We start from the raw sequence: 14,740 nt of genomic DNA on the forward strand, positions 1-14,740 counted from the left end.
TTCTGATGTGATTAACGGTTCAAGAGTTTGAATGCATGTTGTTCAAGTCCAGCTTAAAAAGGTAAAAAACAGAGTCAGAGGTGCTGTGAGTGAGAAACCAGGCTCTAGTCTGTACGGTGCTTGAGGCTCAGAAAGAGTCAGTGATATTTCTTGGACAAATCTTTACTGTACCTAGCCCTGTTTTCTGTCCTAAACCACAGCACAGGTTCTTAGTTGCTATGCAAGTTTACTGTTCTCAGTTACCATTCAAATCAATTGTTCTCACAAACAAGTTACTTGGGATACCTCTTAAGATCTCTTTTGAGGCCCCCTAGGCTTGACTTAACATGTTCATAACAATGCCTAGAAATAACACAAGACTGAGTCATGTTTACAGCTTCTTGTAATAGTGCCAAATTCCAGAGGAAGAGTGACCAGACATCCTTTCTCCCCAGTAACACTAAAGCATATCCCCACAAGGTATATGCATATACGCACATACAGGCTCTTAAAACATTAAATTCAGTAGGCTTCAGAGTACATATAGAGCACACAAACTCATACAGCTTCAGAATACTTTGCTGGTTTTCCACATATCTGACTTCATAGGGCAGCTCAGAGAGCAGCACCCCAAGATGCCTCAGCTAAGTGGCAAATTACAGATCACTAGCGGGCTGAGCAAGAAAAACTAGAGTATTCACCAGCTGTATACAGCGATGTGGTTCAGCGTCTCCCCCGCAAGTTGCGGCGTAACATGATAATACAGTATCCCCATCAGAAGGAAGGGTAAGAATATTCTTCTTCAGATTTCTCTCTTTGGTAACAAGCTACACTTTCCAGCATCGTATGCAAGTTTGGAAAACAGTTAGGGAAACCCAGCTCAATTTAACAGCTGCTCTTAAACATACAATGACATTTCACATTGAACATGCAAGCCTCCTTGGTACAATGCTCTGTGCAGATCTGAGAACCAGTAGCGTGTTCTGTATTTATCCCACTTTCCTCCTAAGGCACTGCATGTCCTGCTGATTTAAGATGGCAAATGAAATAAAACTGAAAAGCATCAATTTCTGGAAAGTCAGGGTTCACTAGAATGCTTGCTTTTCAAGGCAGAAATGGCATGGCCATACATTGTGGAGGAGTCATACTTCTAAGAGGGATGTATAATAAAGAAAGTGAACCACTATGAAAGGACAACGAATGGAACACACTACACTAACTGGGGGAAGGTGTGGTTTTCCAAGAATAAGCTTTCCAGTTTTAAGAACTCTAGCATTCCCTTCTCTAATACTCCCTCTACTTTCCAAGGAAGTTAATCTAGTCTAAAAGAAATCAGTCCCCCTGGACTCTAGGGAACTTAAGGCTGGAGAATCAGAAACTCCATAAAGAACAGTAAGAAATCAAGCTATTTAGCTGGAATGGTGGGTTCAAGACCTTACAGCAGTCTCTTCTCTCTTTTCCTAGTTCTTACCCACCAGGGGGGCATGACTTGCTTTTATGCAGCAAGTCATTATGTTTCTCAGAAGGGAAACCATGTTTCACGGTTTTCTTTTCCAACTGCAGAACACTGACTTATAATACTATAAAGTGTGGAGGTATGACACTTCCTTCTGAAAGGAAGTCATGGCTGCACTTCGCATCTCGTGGTGCAGGTATTTTTGGATAATTTTTAGACATACAACCCTAAAAAGCTCAGGTATCATTTTCTCTTATTGGGTTTATCTCTGTGCCTAGGCATATCAGGAAAGAGGTATAAACACTGAACACAATGGGTTCTACTGCAAGGTGACGATTTAACCATTTGCTTAACTGCACAACGAAGCTCACAGAAGATACTGAATAGGAACTACATTTTAGCATTTTCTGCTGGAAACACTGAGCAACAGCCACTAAAAGCATTTTATCGAAACAGTACATTCAGCATTCTCATTAACAAGAGAACTTCTATGCATGACCATGCCATCCAGTGCACAGCTATATCTAGAAACTCCCTAAACTATCACACAGGTGGTGGCAGATCTGCAGAGGCTTTGATCAAGCAGAGCAAAATCTAGCAATCACTTACATTTATACTGGAAGAAGAACATATTGGCCATGCTAAGACACTGTTCTTGCTCTGGGTAAGTTCTGCTGCCCGACATCATCGGCTTCATATCTCATACTAGATGTAGTCCCCAATTCCCCTCCAGACTCTTATGACAAGAGTTCATTTAATTTTTCCGTACAAGTCAGAGTAAATCCGACCCAGCCTCACCCACAGGCTAATGGCATTAAACATCAACGCTAAGCAAAAGATATTTAGCGCACAATCTAGTTCAGGGAGACAGAGGTAAATCCTAACACCCAAATTGAGTCTTTAGAAGCCCTTCCTGCGTTTCAGAACAGGAAGAATTACTATAAATGAACTGATTGTAGAAAGTATTCTCAAAAGTCACTGTATGAAAACTGAGTCATCCGAGACTAGCGCAACACACATACAAGGAATGGGCAGGAAAAAATCAGCATGAGGGCAGACTATCTGATCCTTAGCTTCCAAATCAAGTTCCTCATAATCATTTAGATAAAGAATTTACTATAGAGATTTTTATGTTCAAAAAACTCAAGTAACGTGGTCATAGAGGTACTTAGTGAATAGAGAATAATGGTTCTATCTTGCTCAACATAGTATAGTCTAGGACAGCAGTTTTTCACAACTGAATCTTCTATACAATCAATAAAGACTTTCTCTCCTATATTTTATCCCTCATATGGAAAGAGGGATTTCCATTTGAAACAGAAAGAATTTCTGCTTCAATACATGCAGTTGCATGCATAATACTAGTGATACAAGGATACAATGTTTGATAACAAAACTAAAGAGTAGACTACTATTTTTTTTTTTTTTTTTAAAGCTCAAACCTAAAAGCCAAATCAAACAGATTTTCTACTGGGCCCTCAAAGGACTTATGGATAATTTAGGATAAGCATTTCTGATAAGATGCAAGTTTCCGACATAGCCTGTAAAGCTACAAGTAAAGCAAAAATAACTTTTTCCTTAATTGTTTTCCCAAAATAGCTAGGCAATTCATAAAAATTTGCCACCAAGACAATGGAAAACGAGCAAAATTTCAGTCTCAATCTTGTAAGTTACAAGCTTTTGAAGGGATGTCCTTTAGGACAGAAACGTGTGTGCAGCCTTATCTGCAGAAGTGCCTCTATGCATTGTCAGCAGCAAAACACCAGGTTTCAGCAAAGAGTCCACCATAGTTTCAGAAATATGACAGCAAGAGACACAGGCAAACAGGAGTGCCTGCATCTAGAACCAAGAGTGGTCTTCATTTTGGAAGAAGCCAGATTGCTTTGGTCGCTAGTTTCAGTAAATATTAAGACCATCGCATATTTGTTCAGCCAACCAGGTTTATAATGGCGCTCCCCCATTATACAGGAGCTCAACAACAGGAGCTCTACTCATCTCGCAAATCCCCATCAAACCTGTTGGTACGTGCACAGGGGATCCCCCTCCCCTTAATATTTCTCAACAGATTAGAATCTAGGATGGCTTGGCATGACTCTAATTTTCTCCGCAGTACTGCAGTCGCACTCCCACAGAATATATCCTACTTCCAATGTAGCTCTGTCCCAATTGTTGCATATTGCTCATGTCTCAGGACATTGATAAATACGGCACATGGTCAGACAGAAAGAAGTTGTGCAAGGGCTGAAGTAGGATGAAGCAAGAGGACTGATTAATTCCAACACTGAGCCCCACTCTCTCCTTTTTTCCCCCATAAATGGAATCCCAAGATTAGTGAACTTCATACTTTCAACTGTTTTTTCAGTTTTCATGCTCCGAGGACTGGCTCTCCTAAAGCTGAGAGACAAAGGCTTCTGAATTTCTCATGTATGTCTGAAGACTGTATTGAAACAGGTTTTTCCTAATCATTGTTATAATGAAAGAATTTGTGGTAACAACCATCAGGACGATGCAGAGTTTAACCACTCAATGGAAAAGCAACATTCTCCCTGCCCACTTTCCCCTCTCTCACTGATGTTCCTACAGGTATCAAAGTGGACAACAGAACTTGAAATAAAATTCAAGCAGCTTCAAGGAGTGAGCCAAAAACCTTACGGATGCCCCACTTTCCTTCTCAGTAGTTAAAGTCTTACAGATACCTGTATCTGCTCCATCCCATGCGCATATACTAGCACTTTTTCTTCATAACTCAGTTTTTCCAATTCCCTCATTTGACCTTCTGGAAAAATAAAATAAAATAAAATAAAAATCAAACTCTTTATCTTCCAGTATCAGGAACTGGAATCTGCCTGCCACGTTCCTCCCAGGAGCCAGTCCTTTTTATGTTCAAAATTACTCAGCACACATCATTTCAGTCCCCTTCTGAAAGGGGCTGGACATGACAGGTACCAGCCATTCTAAAGGAGAATGAATTATGGTGGGCACTTCTTAACAACACACAGCTGCAGAAGGATACCCAGAGCAAGATAAGATATTTTTGGGAGCCACCCATCCCTGTGGAACTCCAGTGTCTAATATTTTTTCCAGCTTCTGTGCAATGGATGTCTCTAACCCTAGTCAGTTCTTCCAGCAAAGATTCTCCCCAACTAGGGTTATACAGAGGGAATCCCAAAGCAACAGGCTATGTACAGACATATTGGCATTCCCTCCAACAGAGGGACGAAAAGGAGAAAATTCCAGAGGATGTGTATCCCTCTGCTCCATATTCTAAATCTCAGCCTCCCCCCTTGCCTTGGAATGAGCTCTACAAAGCAGTAGCTGTTATGTACATGAATCTCAGCTCCCTTCCTTTAGAGTTTCCCCTTGAAGGTGACAGGCAAATCCTGGGACAGAGACAGATGCTGGGGAGGGGGAGGTCTCCTTAGGATGACTCGACAGAAGTAACAGAGCCTGTAGCTTTCTTCTTGGGGCGAGCTTTCACACTTCTTACTGGAAGCTGAGGAGAAAGAAAAGGAGCCATCTTATGTTAGTTTATTTTAACACCTAAATATCTAACAGAATGTAGAAAGGGTGCAGACATATATGACATACGTTACACAGAGTGTCTAATCACATGTAATGGTGTCTCGTACACTGTAAATTCAGGGTCAATGCTACAACTTAACATGATGCTTTGCTGATTACTTTTCCTCTAGATTATTCAATTATTACACTTAACCAGAAAAGCTCTACAATGTGGTCTAGTCATATACTACTCTCTAGCTTAAATAAATAAATAATAATTAGGAGCCTGAGTTAAGCCAAGCACATAATATAAGATGACCCCAACTTTACAAAAAGGGAGAAGTACTTTATCACGTATAAATTGAACCACAAAAAAAAAAAAAAAAAAACTTTCAAGGAAGAGCAAAAGCCTGGAAAGCATCAGTTTGAAGGGCATATTCCACAAAACAAACCAGCTTCTGAATGAAAACATGATTAAGCTAATATTGCTCTGGGACACAGCTGTGTTCTTTTTTTTAATGTATAGTGTGTTTCAACAATAGAAATACAGGCAACTCGTGCTCGTCTGAATATGGCTGCAAATACCCTGGGAGCATCACATGGCCATAGGAAGCAACAGCTCATCAATGACTAGTTACCCAAACTTCAAGAGAACAAAACCCATCTATATGGGCCCCTAAATGATACTTTTGCCAAATCAAACATGCAGAAGTCCAGGAAGGCTTAAGAAGGTATAGTACATTTGCATTTTAGATGAGGAGGAAATAGCTGTCGCAAGAATAAAGGTCACAGCAGTACTATGCATCCAGACTGCCCACAACAGACAGGGGAGAGAGTATAATCAACAAAACATGCTAAAAAAAACTTAATGTCCTACCCTTATAAACAACACGAGTGAAAGAAAAGTTTGGGTCCTGGCTCATGACAGAGGTTTCCAGGCACCATAAGAATACAGAAGCTAGACACCTGCATAGTAGGTGCACCTGCAGACAGCAAATGCTCTCATGTAGGACTCATGTAGCAAAGACTTAGACCAGCAAAGTTTATATATAAACAGCTTTCATACTCTGTGAGGCTCTGTGAAGCCAGAGCCTCCCAACAAAGCTCACAAATCAATGCCTGCATTGGAAATAACTTACACAGCAGCTCACCTCAGCTTTTGTCATCTTCTTAGAAGCTTTGAGGCTCTGGGTACGTTTAGGCAGTTTGTCTCCTGCATCTTCATCGGATGGGTCTGTTCTAGTCTCAGATGGGGTTCCATTAGATCTCTGTGCCACACCGCTCTCCTCTCCTGAGGAATAACAGGAAGCTAAGGAATAACAGAGAAAATTTTATCAAATACTTCTGAAAAAACACATGAAATCTCAAGTGGCAAGTCATTAAGGACCACGTGGAGGACAGATGTCAACAGCCTTATGAAAAATAACCCCCAAAGTACAGAGGTGTATTAGAAGATGGGAAGGGATTAGAGAGGACAACACAACTTCCTCTAGATAGTTTGCAATCCTGTAGTCCTTCTGAGACTCAAAGCATGAAGTCCACAGATCCCCTCCTGGCTCACCATATGAGGCCTCACAGAATAGCACAGCAGTTGTGTTCTGTACCTGAATCCTCAATGGTTTCAAGGAGACTCCCACCAGAGGGGTGCAACTGTGGCTCATGGCTTCGTAAATGCACAGTATCCTCATCCCGGATGAGAGTGAGGTCCTGCATGCTGAAACTTCGCAGCTTCTCAGACAAAACTCCCTGGCCCTAAGAGGACATGAAAATTAGTGTCAAGGACACTTTGCCCTCATTAAGATCATCTCATTCAGAAGTGGGAAGGTGCCCCATTCCCCTCTAGGGTACTCTGAAAAGAAGAGAGAAGGGAAATAGAGGTATGCTCCCATGATCAACAAGAAAAAGGCTACAGCAAACTCCAATCCTCCCCTCCCTTCATCCTTTTGTAAGTCAAGGGACAGGATTAACTGCAAGAAAAACCGGAGGAAAGGAAGAGTTGCCTGGTCTGATCAAGTACCAGCATCATTAACAGACCCATATCACTAACTGCTGGGACACAAAACTAAACTGCTGGGGAATTTGTGCACGTCACAGAAGTTTAGATTGTGTTTGTAGTACACAGGTGTGGCATTACCTTTGCAGCTGCAGTAACTGCTGCATTGGCAGCCAGGTTTAACCCTCTCTTGCCAACTCGCATCATGGTTTCATAGCTCTTGTCACGAGCCTGAGTGATATATTCATCAATTTCCTAGGAAAGCAATGGGGAACACAGCATTTAGGTCCTGGTTACAAATATGAACAGTCTCCCCCACCGTCACCTTTAAAAACACAGAACTCATCAGAATCCTTTTACTAAGGCTACCAGCATCAGCTGCCATTGATCAAGTACCTGTCTTTGCTATTTATAAAACGCTTGCAAATGCAAGTCTGATTTACAGAAAGCTATCTCAAATTAGAGCAACCGAAACAATGCAGTTGCTTATACTGAGAACATGAAAGAACAGCCTGGCTACAGAACATGCTGCTGCTGTCATGATTCAATGAGCTGAACTACTGACTGTGACTACAGGGGCTCATGACATTGGATTAGTCAAACACGCTTTCTAAGGATTAGGAAAAGAGCTGGCTATACTGCCATCTTCAGTAGGCTGCATCATGACACCTTTATGTCAGAGACAGAATCATTCTACATCCACTAATGTCAGCACTACCATGACTCGCACATTTCAATTTTTATTGTGGCATAACTGAATCAGAAGTCAGTCAGCTTCGAGACAGGTCAACATCTTCTGACAACAAGCAAGTACCTTCTCCTTATTGGAGAGCGTTGGGTGCACAAACTTCCTGTAGAGGACACTGGAGCCCTTGGTGTAAGGGGACAGCAGCCAAATCACAAATGCGATTTTCAACTCGAAATAAAAGGGAAACCTGAGAGAAAGAAAGGGAAGAAAAAAAAAAGAGAGAGAAAGATGGAGAACTGGAATCAAGATCAGTACAGAGACAGGAGGAGACAACTGGTAGAGAGCAGCACAGATAGAAAGAACAAAGGAAAGAGTAAAGACTCAGAAAAAAGAATTGAATGTCACGTCAGAAGAGCAAAACCCTCTTTGAAACCTTAGGACATACCTTCTTCAAGTGTCATTTAGTCTTTCATCCATAGCCATGAAAACTTCATAAACAGGGCACCCCTCAGCCCTGCAAACACACCAAGTTACAATCTGATAGCCGTTCTCACCATTACGAAGTTTGTTTAGAGACTGTTCACTGGAAGTTAATATTACAGTAGTTTCCTGCTCATTTTCCAAAGTTTACAACTAGGCTTTCAAGAACTCTCAAGTTCTTGCTAAGGCTGACGGCTCAGTTTCTGAAACTTCCAGCAGGTGCTTCTCAGATGAGACACAAAAGGAGGATCAGTGTAAATGAAAAAGAGCTGGCAGCACGTAAGTCTTTCATCTTTAGCCTTTGTTCAATAAAGTCTCTGGGAAAGACAGCAGATATTCAAGTATTTGAATGCAAACTTTCTACTACACCTATTAGTAGTAGAGACTTTTGCTTTTAGCAGGCCATTTTTAGCATCGGAACAAGCCAGAGCTCTTGTACTTTTCAGATCGTCTGCTTTTCAAAGTTCATGTGGGAAGAGGTGAAACTGCTGAGTGCCTCTGTAAGACAGACGTAGCCATATCATGTTTCTTTTAAAGATGCAACTCAGACTAGACTGTGTTGTTTCAGAGATATGTGCAAAGCACATAATACCAAAGCAATGAAGAAACTGAAGACTTCCTGTTCCAAAGGTCAGTCCAGTTGAAGACATGAAACAATGACTTGTCAATTTTGGAGCTCCATATAGATATTGCCAAGCATGACACACAGCACTGAAAAGCTTAAGAACCTGCTCTCTCCCCCATCTCCCCCCCCCCCCCCATGGAAGAAATTCTCAACATATAAAACACCACTCAGAGCAGAGACATGCATCTGATTTGTTCCTCCATACAAAGCCTTGCAAAGCAAAACAGATCCCTTCCCTCTACTTTTTTTTTTTTTAAATGTGTCTTTCAGATCATCAATTCCCAAATTCTATTAGTTCATGTAATAGCTTCTCAAAAGTATTTTGTGCAATGAACGGATGAAGACACTCTTATGGACCAATCTTAGCCATTTGCAGCTACAGGAGACAAAACAGTTAAGACAATAGCTGCTACCCACAATGTCTACAAACCTTCAAACTCTTCATGTGGGTTGGGAATGCCTAGAGGAGAGACAGAGTTTATTCTTAGCATCCTATCACTACTCCTCTCTTCTTCAAAAAAAAGATAAGTCACCGAGATACTCACCAAGAAAGAACAATGTCTGTAAGTGTTTCTGCTGTGGTGAAAAAGGCAAATACAATCCAGTACATCATCCACTTCACCTGCAAAAGAGAGGTCACTAATTAGACATCCACTAGAACCCAGAGAGAAAGTAAAATGTCTTATCAGTAAAAATGACTCATCACCTCCACAAATTAAGATGAAGTCAACAGCAAGAAGGCATATATAGAATTGGTAACGGAGGGTCACATACCAGATATTACATTATAGTTTGGGAAAACATGTAGGATTAACGTGCTGTACATAGACAAATGAATACCAATATACTGCAAAACACCTGTCCTGTACCAAGATCATGACGTAAAAATAGTGCTGTGATCTTAAATAAAAGATTTTAAAACACCCAGCAGTTCACATTAAGAAGTTATATTCTTTAATACATAATGACTACATTAATATATATGCAAATGTTTTAGTTCAGCTGTAGTTCTACGTTTTCTTAAGTGTTTCCTTGGGGAGAAACAAGACAGATGGAATTTTACTTTAATTCATTAATAAGCATTCTTAGCTTTAATTATTGCTCCCAGAAATCACACGAGGGACTTTTTTCTTAAATAAAGTCTCAGCAAGAAGGGCAAGAAAACAAAGATCACACTATATCAACGTTATCTTCTTGTTTAAGCTCCAGTTTAGTTTACCAAGTATATTTAGTGCTGTTATGACATGCTTGTAGCATAACGCCCACCTCCCTACTTCCTCACACCTCTGTCTACAGTAGAGGGTATTTCTTGCAAAGCAAACACAAAATAACCCCTCCCCTTCCCCCCCCCCCCCCCACAATCTACTGGTTTTGTAATAAATCTCTCAGTTACAGGCCAAATAATAATATTCTCTAAGAACAAGCCTAATTATAAAACCCACTACCCAAAAGTTTCCAATAGCAGAGTTAGGATCTTATAAGGGAAGCAAACAGTCTTCTGTGCAGTCAAGAAGTAAAAACAAATAAAGCAGATAAATGGAGACAGGAGGACACCTTTGCTAAAAGCAACTTAAAACTCTCAATGTCAAGAATGGGAGAAACAATCTGAATTAGGGAAATTCTGTATAAAATTTTCTGAAAAAAAAAAAATCCAGACTCTGTATACTTTTGCTTTTTTTCCTCCTATCAGATAAAATTTAACAGTAACTTGCATCTTGTATAGTTAGAAAACTCCAGCATCAAGATCTTTTGGACAATAGCAATCTTAACATCGCTAGAGTAGATTTTTAGCAATAATCCACATATTAAAATGACATTAACAGTTTAGTAACATTCTCAGTTACAGCAAATAAAGTTATATTGGTGATCTGTAATAGAAAGATGCTCAGGAACTTTCTTAAAAGAGAGAGAGAGCACGCGCGCGAGAGAGAGGAAGCGCGAGAGCGACCTTACGCTGCCTCCAGCCCTCTGGCACAGTAGACTGTTATAGCGTTAGTAACCCAAACTGATTTGCCCTTTATTGTGCAACTTTTCAAAACACAGTGTGGCAAAACTCTTATTTTATGGCTCTCCCCCTGCTTTTTTTCCCTTGTGTCATCATTTGGACAGGGACAAGTACGATTCACTTGATTTCTAAAGCAACTCTATGAAATAAACCGTTAATTCTTGGACGCAGCCAGCTCCTGTACGGAAAAGTTCATTTGTGAACAACTACAAATGAAAGACAAACAGGATCCCAGTGTGTGACAGACTTCTGGGAAGCTACATACCAGCAAATCTAAACAGCAATTAGTAGATAAACAGATATATGCAATATAATGATGAATATGGTTTTTGCAGAAAGAAATTAACCTTACAAATCGAACAGAATTCTCTGAAGGAATCAGTAAGCTCCAGCTACAGTGCTTCCCCCTATATGGTACACGGCGTTCCCACAGAGCTTCCAACTGGCCTAAACCCTCAAAGAACTGAGCTATCAAGGATAAAAGGGAAGGGACTCCTGAGAATCGATTAACAACTGGTTAAAGATAGGAAACACAGATAGAAATAAATGGTCACTTTTCACAATGAGGAAAGTAACCAGTGGAATCCCACAGGAATCAGAGTGAGAGCCGCACTGTTCATCTTCATGAAAGATCCAGAAAAGGGTGTGAATAACAAGATGACAAAATTTGCAGAAGATACTTTTCTGCCTAGGGAATTAGGTTAGAGCTGGTGACAGAGTTCAGAAAGGGGCATCTATCCTGACTGCTCTTCAGCTGACCATTCTATCGCTCGATGTCGTTAAATACAAAGTAATAACCATGCAGTTTCTGCTTTTTCTTAGTGACCACTATTGTGGTTACGTACATTAGCTCCTACCACTCAGGAGGGGTCACTGTAGCCAGCCTGATGAAACCACAAGCTCAATGCTCATTGGACTTTTTAAGCGCTAGCAGAATGTTTGGCAACAGTAAAAGAAGAATCGAGAAGAACAGAAAACATCATTATGTTACTGTTTAAACACACAGCGTGTTCACATCTTCAATACTGGACACAAACCTGGTTCTTGCCTTTCGTCACCTCCTACCTCCACCTCCCACCTCCCACCTCACCTTCATCCTATCCTCTATAGCCAAAGAAAAAAAGAAACACAGCTGAACTAAAAACATGCAGAAGCACAAACAGTATGGAACTATTTCTCTATAGAGAGGCATTAAATAGACTAAGACTCTTCAGTCCGAAAAAGAGAAAATGAAGGGAGAAGAGGATAGATACAAAAGGAGTCTGTAAAATCAAAAGTTTCCTAGAGAAGTTCAGTAGGTGCTGAATATTCATTACTTTTTACAGTAAGAGTTCAGGGGAGCCAAATGAAAAAAATGCAGACATTTAACACTTCCTCCCCCCCTCCCCCCAACATTTGATTAAACCAGTACAACAGATGTCAAGGGAAAAGAAGGTTTGAGACATGGTCTTGGAAGATTAGCACAGGGAAAGCTACTGAATAAACCAGATGAACCCGTCTAGCTTAAAGTTCCTAAACCAGAAGCCAGAAGAACAGAAATCCATAGACTGAATCCATAGATTACAAACATTGTTAAAAACTGAGTCAAATCAAGATTTTTTTTTTTTTTGCCATCCATTAAAAAAAGAGTGAGGTCTTTGCCACTCAGGTGATGGCTGCTGACTTCGGCTCACGGCCCATATGGAGTCTCCCCAACTTGCATCAAGAACCTACATAATTTAGTAAATACAAAAGCATAGTTGGAATGTAGATTTGACCAAAACTGCAGATCACACATGAAGAAAAACAAGTCACTTCTTTTAAAAGAGCTTGAAATAACAGAAGCAATTTGTCACAGCTGCTCAAGAACTTACCATAGATGGATATACATCATTGGGGGGGGGGGGGGGGGAAGTAAGTTTGCACCATGCTCTGTGACGCTATAGCTGGATGGCTTTTGATTTCTTGATCTGTTCCAATGCAGTCTTCAGTACAACACACATTTTAACACAGATATTCCCCGGTAAGTCCTTTCTCCCCCACCTATGTTGGTTCTTAAGCACTATGAGGAAGCAAGGGCCCTAATAGGGCTTACGGTCAGATGATTAGTCGACATTACTGTTAGAATAACTTTATGATACCCAAGTACTCTCTCATTTCCTTTCAAACATCAAATTTGGGAAGTTTTATGGCAATTTAGATGCCATCTACTAAAAGAAAATTGCATTAATACAACGTTTGCATTCTGTAAGATGCATAGCACCTATGTGCCTCAAAAACTATCCTGCCTGCCCACAGTCAATAAGTTTACAGTAAAGAGTGTCCATAAACTCAAGGGCTCCATGTTTACTAGGTCTCTGAACTTCAGAGCAGGCATGCTGTAAGGCATTTTAAAAAAGTAATATTTTTTCCAGGTTCTCAACAATGTAATTTCAAACTGTGAAATCTGAGTCTGTCATAAATTTAACATAGATACCATAACTGCAATCCATGACAGACACCCATGAGCCAGGCTAAAATTCTGGGTAAAACCTACATTTGATTCAACAAATGAAGGTCATAAATGACTGGGAGGAAAGAGAAGAGCGAGACCAAAGATGGTAATAGGATTACACAGATAATTATGAAACCACAGAATCATGTGATTATTCTGATAGTTTCTCCCATTCAACTACCACAAGTAGACTTAACAGTTTAGTAAAGAACATGGTACTTCTGACTGAGAGTAGCAAAACAAACAAACAAAGCAAAAAATCAGCTGAGCCAGATGTTATGCTTTGTAAATCTGTGCACTGTGAGTAGGCTGTCATCCCAGCGACGGTCTCTCAAAAACCAGTGGGCTAAATTTTAAGTTGAAAAAAAGGAAAAGTCTATGCAATTCTAGCAGATAGAAGCAGTGTGAGACACAATAGGACTAGATCCTGCAATATCTATTGTTAACGCGTCATTCTGTAAGTGGCAAACAGAGCCAGCTGGATGAAGAGTCACAGACTGCACCACAGACAGCAACAGCGACACAAGGAGCAACGCTGGCCTAGGGAATACCCCATTCACCTGTGCTGCCTGCCTGCTCCGTCTGGCTATTCCTCCCACTAAACATACAGAGGTTCATCCCACCCGCAAGCCAAACAGTCCTCATCTCCGCTGGCCACCACGGACACGTTTCTGTAAGGACAAGGCGCATCACTTGCTGCTTCAGGTAGCGCAGTCATAGCAGTGATACAGAGAGACGGAGAGGAGAAAACGATGCGGGACAGCAGGACAGAGCCTGGATCAACAGGAACCACCGATCACAAGCGCGGTTTACAGGAAGGCATAAACCAAGGGAAATACTCTGCTTTCTGAAAGGAAATAAGAGCAGTACTGAAAAAGCAGTAAAAGGAGTCAGGGCAAGGGCAGAGCTGGAGGCAAGAACTCCGCTGGACTCTGCGATGCTTCCAGACTGCAGCTTTCTCCCGCTTTCCCTCCCTCGCCCGGTGTCCCTCGGAAAAAACGCCGCATTTACGGTTCGGCACCTCCCGTCTCAGTAAGCGCGGCCCTTGGCAAGGGCCCTCCCGAGCCCGGCCCTACTCACATATTCCTTCACGTTCTTCGTCTTCACGGCCTTGTAGGAGGAGTACGCGGGGTAGAGGGTGCCGAAAAGCAGCCTGCGACGAGAACAGATCCCTCAGGGCCGGCCCCGGCCCCGGCCCCGGCCCCGGCGCGAGACGACTGCGGCCGCCGCCCGGCCGCGCCCCGCGGGTCCCCGGGGCGGAGCCCTGCGGCACCGCCGCGCCCGCCGCATCGGCCCGGCAAGGGCCCCGCGCCCCCTCCGCCCGCCCCGGCCCGGCCCGGCCCGGCCCGGCCGCCGCACTCACACCACGAGGCGGGAGATGATCCAGGAGACCATGGCGGCGGCGGCGGCGGCGCCGCGCGGGCTGGGGCGGCGGCAGGGCCAGCGCGGGCTCCGCGGCGCCGGGGGCGGCTCTTAAAGGGCAGGTTCCTGCCGCAGCGCAGCCCCGCCCCGGCTCCTTAAAGGGGAGGAGCCGATGCGT

At 42.3% G+C, this 14,740-nt stretch overlaps 1 protein-coding gene across 3 annotated transcripts; it reads right to left on the reverse strand.

Moving 5' to 3' along the window:
* Positions 1-364: 364 nt before the first annotated feature.
* REEP2 (receptor accessory protein 2) lies at positions 365-14,652 on the reverse strand. 3 transcript variants are annotated; one of them, XM_068959324.1, is made up of 9 exons: positions 14,564-14,652; positions 14,281-14,353; positions 9,268-9,344; positions 7,744-7,864; positions 7,071-7,184; positions 6,541-6,688; positions 6,088-6,245; positions 5,814-5,919; positions 365-4,928 (listed from the first exon to the last, which is right to left on the reverse strand). In XM_068959324.1, the coding sequence occupies exons 1-9, from the start codon at positions 14,593-14,595 to the stop codon at positions 4,783-4,785; spliced, it is 975 nt and encodes a 324-aa protein (XP_068815425.1). In that variant the 5' UTR covers positions 14,596-14,652; the 3' UTR covers positions 365-4,782. The 3 variants fall into 3 exon arrangements, with proteins under 3 accessions (XP_068815425.1, XP_068815426.1, XP_009667000.1); XM_068959325.1 differs by lacking the exon at positions 5,814-5,919; XM_009668705.2 differs by lacking the exons at positions 14,281-14,353; positions 14,564-14,652 and adding an exon at positions 13,761-13,828.
* Positions 14,653-14,740: the final 88 nt, after the last annotated feature.

This window comes from Struthio camelus, chromosome 13 (genome assembly GCF_040807025.1).
Source record: "Struthio camelus isolate bStrCam1 chromosome 13, bStrCam1.hap1, whole genome shotgun sequence".
Taxonomy (NCBI): Eukaryota; Metazoa; Chordata; class Aves; order Struthioniformes; family Struthionidae; genus Struthio; species Struthio camelus.